At 38.8% G+C, this 22,464-nt stretch overlaps 2 protein-coding genes across 2 annotated transcripts in view; one reads left to right on the forward strand and one right to left on the reverse strand.

Moving 5' to 3' along the window:
• Positions 1 to 1,167: 1,167 nt before the first annotated feature.
• On the reverse strand, positions 1,168 to 6,370 carry LOC118117979 (phosducin). The gene is made up of 6 exons (XM_035170700.2): positions 6,180 to 6,370; positions 4,259 to 4,316; positions 3,858 to 3,994; positions 3,421 to 3,640; positions 2,777 to 2,889; positions 1,168 to 1,720 (listed from the first exon to the last, which is right to left on the reverse strand). Exons 2-6 carry the CDS (start codon positions 4,305 to 4,307, stop codon positions 1,532 to 1,534), a joined length of 708 nt encoding a protein of 235 aa, XP_035026591.1. The 5' UTR covers positions 4,308 to 4,316; positions 6,180 to 6,370; the 3' UTR covers positions 1,168 to 1,531.
• A 1,367-nt stretch (positions 6,371 to 7,737) lies between these two features.
• Positions 7,738 to 22,464, forward strand: part of LOC118117217 (potassium voltage-gated channel subfamily H member 6) — a 40,443-nt gene continuing 25,716 nt past the window's right edge. The window contains exons 1-4 of the mRNA XM_035169277.2: positions 7,738 to 7,977; positions 12,497 to 12,727; positions 18,430 to 18,594; positions 20,250 to 20,721. Coding sequence (XP_035025168.2) covers positions 7,902 to 7,977; positions 12,497 to 12,727; positions 18,430 to 18,594; positions 20,250 to 20,721 — 944 coding nt within the window. The 5' untranslated portion in view covers positions 7,738 to 7,901. The remainder of the gene's footprint in view (positions 7,978 to 12,496; positions 12,728 to 18,429; positions 18,595 to 20,249; positions 20,722 to 22,464) is intronic.

Here is a 22,464-nt window from a genome sequence, read left to right on the forward strand (position 1 = left end):
CTTTCTGATGCTCCTTTTTTCACCTCTCCTCAGTCTCCTGTATCATTGGGTGTCTCATCCGTCTGTCGCACTGCTCATCTCCCCTGCACTCTCCTCTTGCTCTGTTCTCCTCTCCTCCCTCCGGTCCTGGTCATAAAATTAATCAACATACGTCAACCAACACCCAACTGACCCGGTCGTGCACTAGTGTGCCTTGGAATCTAACTTAGTTATGATGATTTACATAGAAAAGCTAAAATCATATGTAAAGGTGCGACTTGAGATCAAAACGTTTGAGAACCGATGAACCAGAGAAGCTAAAGATCCCTCCTCTTGTTCTCATGTCCTGACTCATCTGCTGCTGTAGGAGATAACTCTTCCTCTTCCTCCTCTGGCTTCACCTGCTCTTCACTGCATTCATCCCTTATCTTTTTGATGAACCTCTTTTCCAATTTTCCTAAGTATTGATTAAAAATAGCATAAAGCTTTGACGTCACTATAACCATGTTCTTTTCATCTTGTTTTCATCTTCAGCGCCTCCTTTTATAGCAGCACACATCAACCTTCAGTGATGGGTCTTGTTTTATTGCCTTAGCACAGAATTAAAGAATTAAATGGCCTTATTTATCAATTCATTTTCGTCCTGTATTTTAATTGCCAAATAGAGGAATAATGTTGGAACTATGAAATGTTATCTGGGGTTTTCTCCTACAAACACATGATCAATGTCTTTGTAAAATTAGCATCTGATGATCCTGTTCTCTTCAATCTTACAGATTGTAGTTTTAGGAATGGATAAAATAGTGGGCCATTCTTATTGATGTCAGTCTTACTGTGTGTCATTTGCACAATGAGAGAATCATTACCCACCTCTGTAGTATCGTGTGACAGATCTGAGCTGAGGAGAATAGGTTGATATAGATGTTGTAACACACTGGCACAGGTTTGGACGTCAGTTCATCAGAACCTCATGTAAAAATGTCCTCAAGTTTCCTCCATGATGACATCATAACTCCACAAACATTGTGCATTAGTGTGGTAAATTGTAATACACAAAAAAATACAGATAGAACTGAGCTGCTGAAGAAATGTTGACTTAACTGAAATAGAAACAATATCATGATGAGAAGTGACAGTTCTGTAGTCCAACCTTTATAATGCGACACAAACAGATAGAGACTGAAAGAATTTTGGTCAAGTGGTCTTTAATCAGAGCTGTGATATGACTGACAAGCAGTATTTCAGTACAAATCACCATGTAATTTACACCTAACTGTTTCTAGTTATAATCCACATTCTGTGTGTGCTGGTGGATGTTTACTATTATGTGTGTATTTGTCTGTAATGCAATATTAATGCTTTCTTTACTAGTGTTTGTGTGCCACTGTCTTCCTCCACTTCTTCCCACAATTCCTTTATTCAGCTCTCTTCCCCTCTTCCTGTTTCCTCTTCCTCTGTATCCACTCCACAACAAATCCACCCTCTCTCCCTCTCTCCCCCCTCTCTCAGTTATTATTCTTTTCTCCTCCCTCTTAATTCTTTCCCTCTCCCTCTACTCCACGTCCCCTCCTTCGTCCTCGTCATCAGCACATGCTGCGAAGTCCTTCTCAGGTAAGAGGCCATATTGATTGAGAAACCCCTCCACGTCCGTTGCAAAGAAATCCTCGCTGAAGTGCTTGGTAACAGCCAGGAAATTACCCAGTAACTCACCTGCCTTGTACAGCAGCAGGGCAGGGAGAACCTGAAAGGATATCGACAGGAATCAGGATTTAGCCGAATGCAGGCTGATCATTTAGTAGTGACACTGGTTTGAATCAGTACTCAGCATCTTGGATCAATACTGTGATCCATTTTTTCCTCTTCTTTTTTAAGAAGATACTCTTTCAATAATTGTGAATAGTATTTTTGCTATGACAGCCTTCAAGTTCAAGAGGGCAACAAGTTTTCTTTTGTGTCTTTTGTGTCAGAATTGTCAGACAAATTCATCAGCAGCTAGAAATAAACTCAGAGAGATGTTACACCTTAGTCTAACATATTCAGTATGTGCCAAATTGTTTCATTGTTTCAGTATTGAATATCTTAACTTTTGATTGATTTTATGAATGCGTTGATTGACAAAATGAATTATTATAGCCTATCATAGGGTTACAGGCCAGAAATTGACAACATTGATAAAGTCACTGTAAAAATATGTTGGAGTAATATTTATTTTGTAGGCATATGTGTAGTGTAGTTATTCATATCAAGGCTGTATTCTCTTGTGTTGTCATTGTTTTAAATGGTCTACATCAATTAAACATTTATAAATATTTATCAATACAATTTGAGACTGAGTTAAAGACAATTTTATTTGTTTTGATTATTTAATTGTACCCTTTTTTACCTCACAGTTCTTCATATCACTAAATCTCAATGTCTCCATGGGGCTTACTGTGATTCAATTGGTTATTAGTCTCAGATATTATAATTAATATAAGCTACCTTCTTCTTGTATAGGAAAATGGTCTGGCAGCAGTCATTGTCAGTTTACTATGGGGGAAAAACTCTTTGACTTGTTTGTATTTCTTTAAACCAATCATAATCATCTTGAGACACAAAACAGTAAAATATGTATGTTGCCTATGTGATCTTTTCAGTGTGTAGGTTCTTGCTCTCATTTTTCCAACAGGGTTTTTTGGAAACGGTAATAGACAGAAGGTTTAAAGGGAGGAGGATGCTGACTGGAATAGGCGCCTGTAATGGCAGGCTTCCACCTGCAATCTACATCAGGAGAGTCAAACTGGTAGAGTTTACTTACCTCAGAAGAGAAGCGCTCAGCAGCACCTGTGGCCACAGCATCAATACGGCAGAATTTAATACTGGAGTACTCCAACGCCAGACAGTCCAGACACGAGTTCATCTGTTCACAGCCTGACAATGGAGATCATGAGCAGACAGCATTGTAGTGAACAATCTCATAATGATAATAATAATAATAATAATAATAATAATAATAATAATAATAATAATAATAATAATAACTTTATTTATTAAGCACTTTTCAAAATAAAGTTCAAACTTCAACAGAACAAGAAAACAAACCGTTAAAATTAAGAAAGAATTACGTAACGAATAATGGTTATAATAATAAGAGATAAAAGGCCAATTATAGCCCAGCTCCCCAAATAAATTCAGGAATAGGTTTTCCCAAAAAAGCATGTTTTTAGCCAGGACTTAAAAGAAGACACTGTCTCAGACTGACTTATTTCCTCAGTCAATTCACTCCAGAGCCTTGGGGCCCTGATGACACATGCACGGTTCCCCCCTGACAGCAGACCCTAACCAATACATTTTTAAAGTCTATCCTAAAATAAACAGGGAGCCCCTGTAAAACGTTTGTAGTTAAACATTGTAGTTGCAATAGTTAATGAGATCAGATCAACATGATTAAAATAAACTAACCTTTGACACCATGCTGGTAGACATGAACTACCACCAGGGTCTGCCGATGTTCCTGCTCTATGACCTCCAGGAAGGCTTCCCCACTCTCAAGCTCGTGCACTTCTTCAAACCTCGGGCCGAAGCTCAAACGCTCGTGCATTTCCTGCATACAATTCTTCCTGTAGCGTTTCAGGCAGCGCTCGTCCTCATCCTGGATCATCTCGTACTCCTGAACGCTCATCTACACGTGAGGAAAAATGTTACTGCTTCACCTTTTTGACATTAACATAAATTATAAACAAGGCAACTTTGGCTGTGAACCAATGGTCCAGCCTGTGATTTTGATTCTTTTCCTCTGAACCTTTTTGTTTTAGTACAACTGAGACTCTTGTATCCTTGTCATGAACTTTATGAGATATGTATACAATATGTGAGTCTCTGTGATTGTTTGTATCCACCTTTCTGTTGCCTCTGTCCTTGTCATCCTCTCTAGGGCTGGACATCTGTCTCAGCAGCTCTCTCTTGTTCTGAGGGACGGTCTGATCCACACTGTCCAACTTAAACCTCCGCCAGTCATTAATTACACCTTTAGGACCTGCAAGCACACAAAGAAATGACCACAAGCACCTTCATAGACATACTTAACATATAATGTACAGCATTAAAGGTAGAAAAAACATCAAAAGCACATTGGTTAACACCTCAATTAAACTTTTCACACAGAATTAACATTCACTGGCTTGAGTTAAAATGGTTATCTTGTGTACTGTCTTACCCAAAAGTCAGAAACACAAGTTAGGCTTGTCTTCCATTTTAGAAATTGATGTCTACCTCATCTTTCTGATAGTTTGTCTCTGACCTGTGTGATTGGCAGGCAAGTCCTCTTCTTCCAGGGTAGGGCCAGACATCCTAGCAGCCTGCAACACACAAACAAATCACTTAACCAGGCACATACACGCAGAAGTTGAGGTGATGCACCAGGTGAGAGCCATGTTACAGCCTAACTCTAACTCTCAATGCCGAATGAACGTTTATGACCTCAGTGCTGCTTCTTTACCAAACTGTGTCTGACAGAGTTACGTATATGCTTAATCTCGTAACTGTCCTACATGCATCTGATTTTGTACAATCTTCAATCTCATCTGCATGATACTCTTGGTTATAGTTCACTGAATGCACAGGTCCATGCAGTTGTCACAGCCACTTACTATGAGTCAGGCTGAAGATGATTGATCAGATTATGCAGAGATTAGCAGGAGTCTGACACACACCTGGGACATCTCAGTATATGTGCATGTGTGTGACGTGACATTTATTTGAAAGCTTTGCAAGCTCTGTAATTCTGTTTATCAAGTTTGATTTTATTATTGTGATCCTGACAATTTAAGAACAACCTCTGGTGACAAAGAGAAAATGGGGAGTTTGTTTATAATTCAACAGACTATAGTCTTGAGTGTGGTTCTACTGCAACTTGTCATATTTGGGTTTATTTCCACACATTACTTTACTTTTCTGTTTGTCGAAGCTACTAAAATATGGGTTGAGGACTTCGCTTTATAATTTTGAATGAACCAACAGCATTTAAGAAGTACACGCTAGTCACCAGGAAGCTTTTATGCTGATACAGCTGAGCTGCACTTATCAACACTACGTCAGCCACAGGGAGCTAATTACATTGTGTACCAGCTTAGTTGAAAGCAGGGCATTGTTCTTGCACCTGTGTGTGTTTGCGTGTTTGCATGTGTGTGTGCAAAATAATTTTGTGTGTGTGTGTGTGTGAGCAAGTTTATACAGTCAAGGATGGACTGCCAACAAACTTGGTGGAATTACTTGGAAGTTTCAAAATTATTACTTTAGACTGGTCATGTTCACCGCAAATAACAAGTCGGTTATTGAAGAGTCAATCTCAAGTTTATATTGATCAGAAAACTCTTCTCCACCATTTGATGATATATATGTGACAGAAAATGACATTATGTACAGTTCAAATATATTTTACAGGTATCTCTGCAGCCTTTAGGACTATAGAAACAAACTAAAGCTTATATAGATCGAAGAACTACAGAATTTATAATAATATTGTAGGAAAGACGTCATCATGATGTCACTATGAAATCAGAAAATGATGTCATAAAGCTTAGATATGCATTAACTATTGCAACCGTGAGATTAGAGACGCAATCTTCATCTTATTTTGATGAACCATTTGTTATAATATAAATTACATCATACATGTCATCATAACGATGTAAAAGTTCGCTTTGCCTGATTGGGATAAAGTGCAAGCACAATATATACATCACCTCTCTGATGCTTTATACTTTATTATGTAACAGGCCTTGAGATAATGTAAGTTGTGATTTGGCACCATACAAATACATTTGAATTGAATTCAGCTGGATTCATTTGTTCAAATGCAGTTTAGATTTTAACCCTACAGCTCAATGGTTTTAAATACATTATAATGTGACTTGAAAAGTAAAAGTAAGTAAGTAAGTACATGCACCACAAAATATATGCATATTAGCAAATTATGTATGCACATATACTGTAAATGTGAAATCACTATTGGAAGAAATAGCTACGGGGAAAAAGAGATGGTAAAGTAGAACTACAACAATAATTATCCACAGAAAATATTTCTATATGAATTTGTTACAGAAAAATAGATCATGACTGTTTTGATAGTCACACATAAAATAGACTCAGTCTCTACCATATCTGTAGCTCCAGAAGACACATAACAAGACGTGCTGTACATTTATCTGCTTGGTACTTACCCACAACACACAGAGGTTGTTGCCTTTTTGTCCTGATTGAGGAGTGGAGGCTGTCGGCTTTAATCTCAGCTGATTTCTTGCTTAAGTATTTTGTTCAAGCTTCGTCTGTTGCATCTATTTGTTATCTTCTATCAGTGTAGACATTCACTGGGTGGTGTGTCCACATATGAACACAAGATTAGACAAGGGAGGGGAGAGAGATGAGGGGTAAGCTTTATCTTCACTGTCATCTTCGTCATCACTGATATCTAATATGATTAGTTATAATGCCAAGCTCAGTGCTATGGAATGATGACGGCAAGGTATGAGTTACAGAACCCATTTTCAAATATACGAATATACTGTAAGTAATGGCAGCTAAAACATGACCACACCAGTTTATCCTAAACTCATCACCTCTTGGCTCCAGCTACATACCTCATGTGCTGTAAATGTTATTGTAGGCTACCATGGGAGTGATTTTAGTTTTCTACACGCAGTTAAAGAATGAGAATGATTTTTTTTTGTTAATCTTGTTTTATTGCATTGCAGTATAATTATATTTCATATTAATATTTTCATTGTCAGACACAAATTAAAAAACATTTAACAAGTTTAACCCCATCATGTTCGAGAGTCAGACGAATTTCAAACAGCTATAGAACATTAAGGAACATCAATTACCACAGCTCATCATATAAACTGATATATTATCATAAAATGAATTGTCTAACACACGAAATTCATAGTTTGTCATAAGTGGTAGAAACATTTATATTATGGACTTTTCCAGCATACGGGCTGTCATTACAAAATTGATCCTGGAGATGTCACTGTTTGACTGAAATTAGAAGGAGCTGTCCTGAACACAGCAGTTTTAAGTTATTAAAGAACCCCATGAACACAACACTTCAATTAACACACTAACCATACTAATAATGATTAATATATAATGAATCATCATAATGTATTAATATTTACATCATATGCTCCTAATGTGATGCTTTGTCTTCCAAATGACTCTAATGAAAGTTTCCACATGTACATGTTGGCTACAGAATCTGTTGCTATACTCGAGTAAAATAAATTTGTAACTCTATTACATTTCTCCTCTATTGAAATCTTAATAACTTAACTTAAATAAAGTAATTATTAAAACACAGAATAAAAATAAAAATAAAATAATGGAAATAATAACAACATTAGAGATAAAAGACCAATAATAACACCCAAAGTAAATTCAGGAATATGACTTCTGAAAAAAGTACTTGATCTTGTACTTGAAGTACTAACGCCTTTATTGTAGGGTGTAGAGAAGATCAGACAAAAGAGATGCACAAATGGAGTGTGCATAGAAAAAGAATTGTCCCTCCATATCTATTATGATGGAAATTGCAAGATAATTGCAGAAATACAAAATATTGATAATAATAAGATGTTGTTTTTCACGATGGTCTGTATTATAAACAGTTTCCTGATTTCATGCCTTATTTGTTTACTGTGAACATTACCTGCAGTGGGCGGGTCTGTGCTGACAGGATGGAGGGAGCATGAGAGGAGAGAGAGAGAGACACGGTGGAGGAGAGGATGAGGACACACAAACCAAACAAGCCAAACTCAGGAACAACATTTTACACATCCGACTAAAGAAAATCGTGTCTGGAGAAAGAACAGCTCTAATTTCAATCAGCCAATCATATCGGGAGAAAGCTTCCGAACCGGGTCGGAACTCGAACCTGGACCATGCCGGTAAGACGAGGCCACGTGGCTCCGCAGAACACTTTCCTGGATACCATCATCCGCAAGTTCGAGGAACAGAGTGAGTAACCTCAAGTAGTTTGACATCACAATTACAATAGGAAAAAACAAGAAACACCTGTTCGAGTAAGAAAGACAACTTTTTTTTTAAAGTTAAGACCTACATAGCAAATGATATCCGGATTAGCCTTTTTGATTTCATTATAGCTTGTCAGAGAATCCAGAAAGAAAAAAACTTACAATACAACAACTTTATTCTGCACCTCTCAGATACAAGTGCACTACACAGCCATAGAAATGCATTCAAAGTCTGAATTCAAAGCTAAAGCAGGGGAATGAAATTGTTAAAAATTTAAAGAATGAAAAAGTTGATTTAAATTATTTTCAGCTTAAACTTGGTGTGGATTGTGGGAACAATGAAACCTGACACAGATGACCTGAACGGATGTGCATCATAACGAACAAGTCAATCAGAGATGTATTTACGCCCAAGAACATTTAGTGCTCTATGAACAGATAATAGGATTTTATAATCTATCCTTTGACACACAGGGAGCCAGTGTAGTGATTTAAGGACCAGTGTGGCGTGCTCCACTTGCTTGGTGTTAGTGATGTCAGGACTCTGCTGCTGCTGTCTGGTTTATGTTTTTGCTGAGACCTGTTAAGACATCATTCATATAGTATCTGAAAGTTGAGATTTTTTTCTGTATCCTGTTTAGAAAGAGAGGTCCTTGATATTAGTCAGATTTTCTGTTGTCCTTATGTGGCTTTTGAAATTTTGGTCCATAACTAAAACCAAGATTTTTGCTTCATTTGTAGTTTTTGGTGTTGGACACAGGGTGAGCAAAAACTTTTGGTCTTTCTTTTTTGGGGCCAATAAGAAGTCTCTGTTCAGTTGTAGAAAATATGATTTGGCCGCCCACATTGAGTCTGGTTCTGCTAGAGGTTTCATCCTCTTTTTTCTCTCCACAGTAAAGAGTGTTTGCTTTTGTGGGAAGCATTGGGTTCTCTATTGTGTTGCATGGTCTTGACCTTATGTAAAGTGCCTTGTGAAAATTATGTCATTTTGTGATTTGGCATTATACAAATCAGATTGAATTCTAACAACTAATGAGATGAGGTAATGAGGTTATTTTCTACCAAGAAAGCAATAACTTTAACAATCATTCATAAGGTGTGTCTTATAGGCCTATATCTACTAGATGTTTAATCAAAAGGAGATGTAATGACTGCAGTCTTCAGGGCCTTGGACAAAAGACTTGACAGAAGAGAACTGATGCTCTGCATTAAAAAGTATCTTTGAAGAGGCTTAGGCGGCAGCACTTTATATGTCATGATGAAGCTGGAGTTTCAATTCTGTCAACACCATTTTGAGTTGACCATTGTGGCGTTCCATCCCATAGGTTGGCACAGAGTAGTCTGGATCCAGTGATATTGGATGAACCCCATCATGTTTTTTTTCAAGTGAATACAAAGCCCTTAACGTGTTGGGTGCCATTTTACAAGGCTCCAAACTAGCTTTTCTCATTTGTAGCGCTGGTGCTCCTTACCAAAAATGTTAAGAGGACCAGCAATACAACAACCATCAAAACGGCCCCCGCCATACTACCAGCCCCTCAGACTCTCCACATGTTCAATCTTCACTGAGCAGAGTGAATGCATGCAAGGCTGCTGGTCCCAGAATGGTGCACTGACATCAACCTTGCGCTCAATACCAAGAAAACTTAAGAGCTCATTATGGATCACCCGAGGACCACAGGCGGCAAACACCCCTCCATTCACATAAATGGGACTGAGGTGGAGCGTTTCTCCAGATTCAAATTCCTCTGTGCCACATCTCTGAGGATCCCTCTTGGTCCTTCAACACTTAAAAAGTCACAGGAGTGCCTTTACTTTCTGAAGGAGGTAAAGGAAGCTCCTCTGGCTCCTCAGATCCTGAGAACTTGTACCGTTGCACTTTTGAGACCATCTTGACTAACTGCATCACGGTGTGGAATGGCAAGTGCTCTGCAGCTGACAGGAAGGCCCCGCAATGGGTGGTGAAAACCCCCCAGCACATCATCAACGTTGCGCTCCCAGCCATCGCAGACCTCCGCTGTACCTGGGGCCTGTGGCGGGCTCGCAGCATTAACAGGGACTCCTCACTCTTCAACCATGGAATGTTTACCCTCCTTCCATCAGAGAGGCGGCACAGGAGATTAAGGTCCTGCACCAGCAGGCTCAGGAACACTTTCTTCCACAACACCATCGCCATGCTGAACTCTATAACCCAGCACTAGCCCACTACTCCCACTCCCCTTCATATTTATGGTTCTTACACTGCTTCTTTGCACATATTTATTATGTCACACCTCAATACCTTCCTCAGGCCTCAGACCCCCTCACCTGTTTTGTACATGTTATCACTCATTGACCCCCTACCTGTTGTGGAAAATCTGCTGATTAATGGTCAACTCATCAGTGAAGAAAGTGTTGAGGAGTCCTTTGTTGTCTTTTGCTGAAATATTTTTTGCAGCTTGGCCAAGGACAAAATCTGAATTCATCGATACAACACCTGTGCATGATATCCTCTCATATTCTGAAGCCTCATCTCCTGTGGTCACACTTTAAATCCCTACAGATCATTTAGTCTATTGGTCTGCTAGTTCCTAAAAAAGTAAATGTATTTTCTAGTTCTGGAAACAGTATTGCCTGCTTACACAGTCTCATATCTGTGGTGTCTAGGGAGTGAAGCCTTAGACCTTGGCCATGCTCTCACACTTCCCCAAACACGACAGACAGCTGCACTACGTCTCAAGGAGAGGAGACAGTGTCTCCGAGAATTCCACAACACTACCTGCTTTTGCACATGTTATTATTTATTCTACTCTTATGCCTTATCTGCTGCCTCATACAGAACAATTTATCTCATATATGATACTCTTCTCACTGCATCTGTATATACTCAGTGTTCTCATATACTCTATGCAACATCTGTAACTAATTGACCTTGCTGCTCTTTTATTATCTGTGTTTTGTCATGCTTATATATAATATATGACACATACTTTCACCTGTAAATATTGCCTCATCTTAATCTACTATGTGTACAGTCTGGTTAGATGTTAAACTGCATTTCGTTGGATTTGTACTATGTGCAATGACAATAAAGTTGAATCTAATCGAAAGTTTGGGAACACCACTGAAATCCACATGCAAAGCAACACGTTCATATTTTCTCCATCTTAACTGTATCACTGATAAATGTTTTAGTAATGAATAGATCATTTACAGAAATAAGATCCTGCTGTTTCATTCTAAAGGAAAAAGTCACTAAGTGAAGTGCAAAATACTTGAGTTAAATAGTGCTTGTTTGTAAAATAGAAACAAAATAATACATTTGTTATATGCTCAGTGCATTAGTGTTACGACACAACAACTACAACAAAACAAGTTAACAAGGGGCTGCATTTAAAGCCCATCCCCCTGATGGCCACTGTGACTACTTGGGCCTTACTCTTTTACCCTGACTGAATCCCAGCTGCGCAGTGTCCTTAGTATTATACTCCATCCATTCATCCACTATCTACACTGCTTATCCTTTGAGGCTTGTATCAACTCCTCCAAGCTTTGGTCCCTCAAGACTGGTGCAGGGACCCTCAGACCCTCTGACAGCAGATTTATTCCTCCTCTGTGCTGAGAATCCTCTTTCACACACAGCAGAGGACACGAGGAGGACAAGTATAATGTACACAACATGTAGGAGGTTCACAAGGGCTGATTTGTACCTCGTTGTCTGAGAAGCATGGCTCCTCGGTTAGCATCATCTCCCAAAGGCCCCTCCATGTAGTTTTCTAATGCCAGACTGGTGTCACAGTAATTTCTGGAAGGATCAGAGGAGAAAACGACCCATTAATTAAATCTGTTTCTTGGTCTGTATTTATATAGCACTTTATTAGTCTTGATGAGCACTCAATGCGCTTTACAGTACAGTTTTTGCCATTCACACAGACATTCATACAGTGCATCTATGTGCAGCCCTTTCCCCATCGCACATCACTCAGAGTGTCAGCACAGCCATCAGAGGCTAGTTGGGCTTTAGTATCTTGCCTAAGGACAATTCGGCATGCAGAATGGGGAAGATAGGGATCAAACTGCCGACCTTCTTAGTGGACAATGCGCTGTACCCCCGTTGAATGCTGATTTAAAGAGTCAGTTACCCTGTTAACAGAACTGTGAAGCTCCTCAGCACCAAGGTCTATGAAGGGCTTTGTCAACTCTGTCATGACTGACTGTCAACAAAAACACTACATTCTCAACATGACAGTCCATTCTTTACAATAACTCAGTCACATAACACATGACAGCTTTTCATGTTGGAAAGAGTTTTTGTCTTTTTCAATATAAAATCACCTGCTGATGATTCCACATCTCAACTGTCCTCATCAGAAGTTTTAGTATTAGCACAGGTTTGTCTGAATCCTTGTTCCTTTAGGAACATTGATCAATGGTTTGTTGTAATTGTCACGAAAGGGCCAATCGATAGCGAGAATACTTAACAGTCTTTGCTCACGTCTCTTTCCTTTCCTCTTCTCCTACAGATAGAAAGTTTATCATCGCCAATGCACAGGTGGAGAACTGTGCGATTATATTCTGTAATGACGCCTTCTGTGGGATGTGTGGTTATACCCGGGCGGAGGTGATGCAGAAGTCCTGCACCTGCAGCTTCCTGTATGGACCTCACACCAGGAGACCAGCGATGGCCCAGATGGCTAAAGCTCTGCTGGGAGCAGAGGAGAGGAAGGTGGAGATTTCACTCTACACTAAAGAAGGTATGATCCTTTCAACTCAGATTTTCAAGCACTAGGTCATCATTTGTGATGAGAGCTGCAAAATTTTACTCACCACGGTATTTAAGAGGAGTAGACCAGCATTCACGACAACATGAACCTTCACGACATGGCAACGACAACTGATTCTCCAGTTCTGGGTTCTGCGTACTGAGTCAAGCTTTTCTGAACTTTGAATAAACAGGTGAACAGTGCTTTCCTTTGTCTACATAACCTCCAGTTTATATTTGTGTCTATGTAAAATTAAAAAACAGCTCAGTATTTAATGTTTGGTTCATTAAAGTTTATGATACAGATATTTATACTTAACGTATTTGACTAGAAAACATTTAACACAGATATTGAGACGGACTTGACAACTAAGAGCATGAAGTGTTCTAAACAAATAGAAACAGGAGCCTACTACGTTTATGTTACACCCCTGTTGTGTTGTTATCTTACACAATAGATCTTTTGTCTTTATGTGACATTAATGTTTTTGTACATGGATCTTTACAAATCAATGTAACAAACTAAACTCAATGTAACAACACTACTATTACTAGTAGTAAATTCAAATAGAGACAAAGCTCATCATCTAATAGGTTTACTTATATGGCAGCAATGATGTGTATTGACTAAGGTCGTTTTCAGACATGAAAAAGTCTGGAGAATTGGATACAGACTTTACCCGCAGTTTGCTTTTCTCACATGTATAACGCAGCGGGAGGTTCTCTGCACAGACGTGTTCACAACAGCAACCTCTGTCCTCTGGAGAAAATACTGCGGAGGAGCTGCGGAGTTCAGTGCATGTCTGAAAGCAGCTTAACATTGTTGCAAGAGGCTTTGTGACTGTGATTGTGTGTGGACATGAAAGTAGAGAGAAATGACTTAGAGGAGGAAGGGATAAGAAATGAATCCTGTTCTGATCAATGATTCGATGACACATAATTAGCCTCCGATGATGCAAAAGGGAAAACCCATGTACAGACAGAAGTTGTCTGCAGAGTGTTGTGGTGTAGTTTCTTAGTTCCCTCTGCGTCTCTGCTGCAGTAGAATATTGTCTATTAAAATTTAATCTGTCATTTTACCAGCTCCCTTGTGAGTATTTTTCAACAATTCCTGGTCTTATTGTTTTAGCCTGAGGATGAAGAGGTCAGAGGGTAAATTACTTTAATATACTGACGCTAGGGCAGAGCAGAAAGGTCTCTGGTTCAGGAGCAATTCAGGAAGCTGACACAGCACTTGTAGGTTTACTGAGTCAGGATTTCTGCTGACCATATTAGTTTCTTCAGCGCCTCTGACTCCATTGTGTTCAATAATGTTTACGGTTACCAGAATGTAAATACAATGAGGTTGATTAGTATGGTAGTGTGCATCGAGGATTTTAGAGATGTGCCATAGTGAACCCAGCACTGGTTATTACAGACAAAACTGAAGGGAGTCTGAGAGATTAATAAACTCCATCTGTGTTCACATTCATCTCATCTGGCAGAAGAAAAAGAAACAATTAAAAGGGACATATTTAATGTATATATCTCTCATTTATATGAGTACTATGTAGGTATGTTAAAATACTTCCTTCAAAACAAAGGTCCAGGTTTATTTTGTATTTTATTTAAAAACTGAGTTGTATTCATTTCTGGTCAATACATGTTTCTGGGATGGCCGGTTTTAGCAGCCACCACCTGACAGCTAGCTGGGGATTGTGATCAAGCTGCTCCTCATGGATGGGTAGCTCCAACTTTATTTGACCAGTGTGTCGAACCCTGAAATATACATATATCACTGACATGTTTCTTTGGTTGTGGTTTATTAGCATTAGCATATAACAAACTACATCTAATTATTTCTAACAGCTGTGTTAGCTTAGTGTTTAACACAAAACAAAAATATCAACTCAGAAATACAAAAACTCTCATTAGGTATGCTCACAGGTCGACATAAAGAGTTTGTTTCTTGGCCCAATCTTGTCTTAACGTGCAATATGAATTGTTGTGTTCCTTTTTGAACAATGCTTAATAAATTCAACTTCTAGGCATCGTCCATTTTCTATACCGTTAATCATTTTTAGGTGTTGGGGAGGTTGAAGCAAATCCCAGCTGACTTTGGAAGAGAGGTGGAATATATACTTAGTCTGAACACTCTGCCAGCGTATCGTAGGGCTGAAATTCAGAGGAACAATATAACATCCGCACCAAGGGAAATTTTTAGTTTCTGTTCTTTTGACTGTGACATGCGTGGAACATGCAAACTCCACACAGAAGTCCAAAGGTTCAAAGTACCAACCTTGTTGCTGTGAGGGGACAGTGCTAACCACTGTCCTAATGCCACCCCCATCTCAAGGATAATAAAGTGAACACCATACCCCTTAACTTAACAAATATTTTAAATACATTTGTTGAGTTTTTTTCTAGAATTTGTCATCATGGGTTATTAAGAATATATTGATGTGCACAAATGGCAGTTTTAGCCATTTAAAATATAATAAAGTGTGCTTAAACTGAAGTGGTCCTCATAAAACCAGTGAATTTTCTGATAGTATGTGTAACAAAATTTGAGCGAGTCCTGAGTGCTACCCTTGGAAGCGAGGAGAAGAGAGGAGAAGGACGAGAGGTATAATGTCAGGCATGAAGGGCGTAGTGGAGGCTGAGTGAGAAACAGAATGCGTGTGTGTGTGTGTGTGCGTGTGCGCGCGCATGTACGTTTGAACTGAATAATCTTTTGGCGCTTTCCATTAATCTTTAATCCGCAAGTTAATCATTTCTTTTGGCTGATATGGTACTTATTCTCTAATGAAAACTGTGATCCTATTTCTCTTATTGTCCCTAAAGACCAGCACTGACCTTCATTATGACCTCCACACACACACACACACACACACACACACACACACACACACACACACACACACACACACACACACACACACACACACACACCAATGAGACATTTCATATAGATTGATCGGGGTTGTAGTGGAAGATAAAGATAGATAAGCCACCATTACTTCAGTTCCGACAGTTATTTAAGCACTTGGCTTGTAAACCCATAAATGCTGCAAGAAATTCACCTCTTACTAGCTTTCAGAAAGCAATGATGACAAGGAACAACAATTGCAAAGAAATGAGGTAACTCAAAGTTTTTAACTTAAGTTTTAAGTATCTCCAAAGATGAACATGAGTCTACTTTAATGTTTATTTAAAAAAAAGTTCTAATAACTTAATATTTTGAATTGTGTGGACATTGTGTCAACTAATTGATAATGTGAAATATTTAATTTGGGCAACAATTTCTACAAGTTGAATAAATTCAGTAAAGCTGTGAAACAATTTTATTTTGTGCCACCTTATTCATTGTTACAGTGTATCCCTATAGTAGTATGACGTGAAATCATTCAAGGAGACAATTTGTGTGTCATACGAGCAGATTGTATACTAATCATAATGTCCTTTTAAATAGTTAAATTCTGTGTTACTTGTTGGGGAGTTTTTGACCATCCTCACACATTACTGTATATGCCACTATATATTATGTATATTACACATTATATCTGTACAGGACAATAGTGCCTGTCTAATTCCACAGATACTCCCTTATATAGTTATAGATAAAGGACCAACCAACAGTACATTGTAGTGTCTACGCTTAGGGACTTTCATATGAGCCAGACAGAGGCACCAACTTCAACTCTTTTGCATATTTCACCAGTGGTAAGACGTAAGGACACAATGTGATTTCTGAATGCATACTTTAGGCTTAACTATCCAATAGGATGTGAACACCTACATATAACATAGAGAGTGACAGCAATTCTAGCCATTCATGGATGTGCTGTTAGAATGGGTGACGCAGGGTGAGTGAGATATATGGGGATGCTGTGTGAGACATCTTCAGACTTGGGGGGTGACAATTGCTCATGTTACTCTGTTAGCGTTTGTATATTGTTCCACCTTCTGGTCTCCTTGATGCATCAAGTCTACATTAAAATCTTCTGCATAAGACATCAGCTGCTGCCTGAGTTCTTGTTTTTCATTTTAAGAAAATGCACCCATGAGTGCTCAGCATGTGCTATTTAAACAACATGGGTGCTGGATGGGAAAATAACAACTGTGTTGGTTTGAAACTAACAACACAACAGACACTTGATCTGTGTCGGGTGGAAGATGCAACACAAAGTCTAAATTATCTATCGGTAGAGTTTGGAAATCAAGTAATTTCCAACTTAAATCACATTAGTATTCAACAGGGTCTGTACTGCTCATGATTTAGCTTCAATATCAGGTCATAGGATTATCATGTTGGAAACATGCCTAGATATTTTGTAATTGTGTGTGTGTGTGTGTGTGTGTGTGTGTGTGTGTGTGTGTGTGTGTGCTCTGCAGCAGATGGTCTGTCACTGTTATGTCAGGTAGGATATAATATTAAGGTAGAATAAGTTACAATGCAGCCACATTAATCCATCCTGGTTGTCAACTTAGCCCCATCACCAGCCCCCTCTCCTGTCTCTGTCCTTCACACACAAATACTATACACTCACATACTCAAATGAATAACATAGCAAATCAAGTTAATTCTCTCAGCACAGTGCTATGATAAACAAAAGTCAATCAGAATAAAGAAATATGAGATTTAGTTTCACATACGCTCACTGGCTTGGTATGGTGTCGTCACTGAATCAAAAGCTCTAGCTTCAAGTTGGAAGAATGAAGAAGTATTTGTTTCAATTCAATTTTATTTGAAGAAAACCTACATATAGTATCACAAAGCACTTTACATAGTGAGTTCAAGACCTTCCGAGATCATATTCCTTTTAACAGAGAGAAACCTCTCATAGATCCAGACTCAGGGCGGGCGTCTGTCTGCCTCTACTGTCAGGGTTCACTCATTACCACACTGTGTTTACGCGCTAAAAGATGAATCATTTACTTCTTTCTAAAACTGATTCAGAAAAACAATTTTACCAGTTGCCACAAGGCATTTTGTAGAGAATGATTCCAAAAAGTTTGACTTTTTTTTTACAAAGATTTTCCTCAAGATTTACACTTTATTCTTGAAATGCTAAATGAAAAAAACTCCCTCACTCAATTTTTTTTCTCTTGTTGTCCTGTCCAAAGAGATAAAAAAGTTACTCTATGAATTGCAACGGTGAGGTTTGTGTTACCAATTTACGTGCCAGTTTTCCGATCACCATTTGTGACATGTTTTAAAGTCTGAAAATATACTGGTAGAACACTGTAAAAAGAGAGCTGCAGTTTGAAGAAGGATGCTCCAATCCAAAATGAAGTTTGCAGAGATTTGATTTTTTTCCCGCCTTATGCAAGGCTTCAAAACTTCAATCATCTTCAATCGTTTCAATCATGCTAACCCTTTTTTTTAGATTTCATTTGAATTTTTAAGATAATTATGTCTCATATGTGTCTGTTATGTGACCTTTGGGCCTTTGGGCCTTTGGACCCTTCACTGAGTGGATTTGTGAGGGAGGTGAGGACTCTTCGCACAAATTTATGAATGAGATTGAATGTGAATTGGTTCATTGATTTGACTAAATAACAGGCATTAGAGAGAGTTGAGATAAAAAAAAAATTGTATTGCACTATCAGTAATTTTCACTCATGTGTCACCATCTAGTGGAAATGTTCAGAATTAATTTAATTTACTTGTAAGTTTTGACTTCTCTCTTCTCTGTCTCCCTCTCCCTGCAGGAGTGTGTTTAAACTGTGAAATAGACGTGGTTCCATTGAAGAATGAAGACGGCCTTGTCATCATGTTCATCCTCAACTTTGAGCTTCCCACTGACCCCAGACCAGCCAACAGCTCCCCAGCCAGAGAGCTCAACAGAGTGCTGCACTTCCCCCGGCTGGCTGTGGGTATGTTTCATCCACACGCTCATCAGTGAATTCATACACACTGAGGAATCAATGATGACAGACACTGATCCTAAAACACCAACTTATCAATTATCACAGCAGAGTCTTAGGGATCTTATTGCACATGAATTTTATGATCGTTGCATGACGTGTCAAGACAGTAACTACATTCTAGGTATATGTTATCTCAATATTGTTTTACTTCTCCAATGAATAAATATTATTATATAATTAGCAATAGAGAACAATTATTGCTTGTTATAGGATCATCTTCAAATTTTCACCTTTGATTCATCGATTCCTCTTTTTCTTTGTTGAGAAGCTTAAGGAAGGTTGGGGGCATCAGCAGTGGAGATTGAAACTCTTATTAGAAGAGATTAGATCAGTTTTTTAAAAAACAAGTGTATTTCCTCCTGCTTTTCTGGAATCAGCTTTGAAAATCTCGTTGTGTGAAATTTCCAATATGTCATCCTTTCAGCATTTAGCATCTAAATGATCTCCCCCTCATTGTAATAACTCAGAATTCAACACGTCCTTCCTTTTACATCAGGTCTGCCACTGGCCTTGCTGACGATCTTCTCCTACTGACTCTGGCCTAAAAATAGTCTAAGTAGATATCACTGCAGTCGTTTAGAATATCCTGAAGGTTTTTTCAATTGGACACAAGACAGGACATCAATAAGGCTCAAATTGAGAGGACCTGCACATAAAATTCTATCATAACAACTTTATGCAGTGCAAGTTCTTAAAAAATATATAATTGCCACCCAGTGAGCAACAGTGTCTCAAAGATGTTAGGTTTATATTCGACCAACTTGGAACAGCCAATATGTTATGAATGAAATATCATTTTAACATGGTTACATTTTCAATGACATTAATTTACAGCCACCTTGAAACAGCTGCTAGAACAGTTACAATGAGTTTTTTTTAATTTTTCTAGTGCTTTTAATACTATTCTACCACCCTTATATCTAACACATTTACTAAAATATATTTTAACTCCAAAAGGAGCCTGGGGCATGGTTTTGTTTCCCTTTTTATTCCCACTTTATACTGCTGCCCATAGGCGTAGTCCGGTGTCCTGTCAAGTCCACTTCATCAAGGCAATGCCCTGGCCTAAAGGAGAGAGGTTGACTCATTTGACAACTGGTGATGCAAATTGTTTTAATATTGAATGCTGGGGAGACCAATGAGTTAATTATTGATTTACAATACAGTTCAGTGTTATAGGTATCTTGGTGTCCATTTAGACCGTAAATCAAACTGGAAGATGAACACTGAGGCTGTGTCTAGGCTCAGACAAGATTATTGTTCAATAAACTTTGATACTTTGACATTAGCATGAAACTACTCCTCCATGTCTTTTATCAGGTTATCTTGGCTCTTGTTCTTTCTTGTGATGCTGCTGGATGGGCAGCATCCCTGTTGAAGATAATTCAAAATCAATAAGAGAATCAGAAAAGCCAGATTACCCCTGACTCACTTGACATTACGGGGGTAAAGACATGAACTCTGCTACTGGTGTTACAGGCCTGTACTCTGTGCTGACCACCTGTCGAGGTGTTGTAGCTCATTTATAGCAACAAACTATTGTAGAATTATATTCTAAAAGTAACTGAACCATCACTTTCTTCCTGTTGGTCTTCAAACAGATTGGCGGCAGCGTCTGCACCTTCTCCTCCGCTCCCTCACCTCCGGTTCAGGAGTCCTTTCCCAGGACACGGAGCTGGGTTCTCCTCATGCTGACCTCCCTCCCTTCGGTCATGAGTCTGTGGCCCTGGACAAACTGCTGGCCCTTCCTGAGAGGCAGCAGCTGGAGGAGGGCGGAGCTAAACTACTACTGTGGGATAAAGAAGACGCGGAGGATGATGAGGAGGAACAAACAGGAGGAGCAGGGAGAGGAGGAGAGAGGGATGGCTTGGAGGCACCCAGGCGAAGTAGTGAGGGGGACAGAAAGAGACGAGAGGGAGGCTATGCTGATGTTCTTCTGGTGGACACAAGAACAGGAGGAGGAGGAGGAGGAGGGAGGAGAGGGGGGGTGCTTCATACTTGTCTGCCCCCATCTCCAACCTCAGCCCCCCCATCACTGGCCCTGCCCCTTACCTCTTCTTATGCTGCACCAAGGTAATCTTTTCTTTTTTAGGCCTCCATGCCAGTGAGAGCCAGTGGCTGGAGGCATTATGTTTTCGGGTTGTCCGTCTGTCCCATTCCTTTTTTTTTGTCTTGTGAAAGTGATGTCCCTGGAACACCATCGGGAATCCTCTCACATTTAGCACAAACATTCACTTTGACTCAATATTTAAATAACTTGATTTTGGAAGCCTAAGGTCAAGGTCACGGTAGCCTCACAAAGTATGTTTATGTTTTCCTTCACGTGATATCTTAAGATCAGCTTGAGGGAATGTCTTCCATTAACTTAGACTCCGAGATGAACTGATTATGTTTTGGTGAGCAAAGGTCAAAAGGTCAAGGTCACGTAGCCTTATATAAATCTGGAAAATAAAGAAATACTTACATGGAAACTGCACTGGTTGGTGGAGGCATACAACTGCAGTAAGGTAATTCTAGGCTGTTAAGTAAGAATAATTTGAGATTACTACTGAGATTGTAATAACTTTAAAATCATGGGATGGGTAAACTTTTATAAACAGTATATATCAATATATAATGGAGTTTATATGGCTGTGGCTCAGGGGGTAGAGCGAGTTGCCCACCAGCCAGAAGGTCTGCATTTGATCCCAGTCTCCCCCATTCTGCATGCCAAAGTGTCCTTGGGCAAGATACTGAACCCAAATTGCCCCTGATGGCTGTGCCCAGAGTGTGAGTCCTGTATGAAAGAGAAAGTGCTGCACATAGATGTATTCTATGAATGTGAGTTTAAATGGGTAAATGGCAAAACTGTACTGTAAAATGCCTTGAGTGGTCATCAAGACTAGAAAAGAGCCATATAAATAGACCATTTAGCATTTATAAAGACATGTTTATATATATTTGACATATTGTTACAGCTTTGTTGTTCATTGTATGTTAATACAACTGACTCTACACATGAACACAGGAAGTTACAGTTGTTGGCAAATATATGAAAAAACAGTTATATCTGCATACAGCTACATTATAGTGTGTTATAAACCACGTTAACCATATTATATTATGTATAATGACTCACACTAACTTTATCTGGCATTTGTTCACAGTGTTTATGTAATTACTTTAAAAAAGAAACATCTGCATACTGCTGCGGAAATGAGGTTAATGAAAGGGCTTGGTTGAATCCAACTGTAAATGTGCAGCAAAACCCAAAATGATTTTGGGGCCCGTCATGCAAAATGTATATTTTCACATGTATTAATTTCATTCATTTATTTTTTGTAGGAAAAAAAATGTAATTGTGGAATTAACAAAGAGGGGATAAGGACTATTATTTGCAACAATAGTTCATAATGAATTTATTGGGTTGTGAAAAGGGACCAACAGTTAAACGGAAGCATCCTGATGTATGGAGCCATAAATGTGCCACTGAATTACAGAAAAGACTATTTCATTGGTGGGTTACAGTCAATACATTTAAAGTTAAATAGGCTGTTTTTCGTGATATGGCAGTACTACACTTTATAATAAATAATGAGCATAATCTTGTACTAATGACAAACAAAAGATAATTTGTAACTTGTGACATATAGTGTTGATTCACCATTCTCCCCCTCACTTATTGTGTATTGTATATTGGTCTTTCTTCTATTTTACATATAGCTGTTGTTGGCTGGGTATGGATCATAGTATGGATGATGGGAGGCTATAATTGAAATAAAAATGAAAGCGGGTCTAACTGTAACAGGTCACTAACAGACACTCATGTTAATGTTT

This window comes from Hippoglossus stenolepis, chromosome 11 (genome assembly GCF_022539355.2).
Source record: "Hippoglossus stenolepis isolate QCI-W04-F060 chromosome 11, HSTE1.2, whole genome shotgun sequence".
NCBI classification, from domain to species: domain Eukaryota; kingdom Metazoa; phylum Chordata; class Actinopteri; order Pleuronectiformes; family Pleuronectidae; genus Hippoglossus; species Hippoglossus stenolepis.

Excerpts from the sequence above, each read along its gene's own strand:
- LOC118117979 (XM_035170700.2), bottom strand. The coding sequence starts at position 4,307 with ATGTCTGGCCCTACCCTGGAAGAAGAGGACTTGCCTGCCAATCACACA. Across the intron at positions 3,995-4,258 it reads CTTGCCTGCCAATCACACAG|GTCCTAAAGGTGTAATTAAT; the intron begins GTCAGAGACAAA and ends GTGTGCTTGCAG. Across the intron at positions 2,890-3,420 it reads CTACCAGCATGGTGTCAAAG|GCTGTGAACAGATGAACTCG; the intron begins GTTAGTTTATTT and ends CTCCATTGTCAG.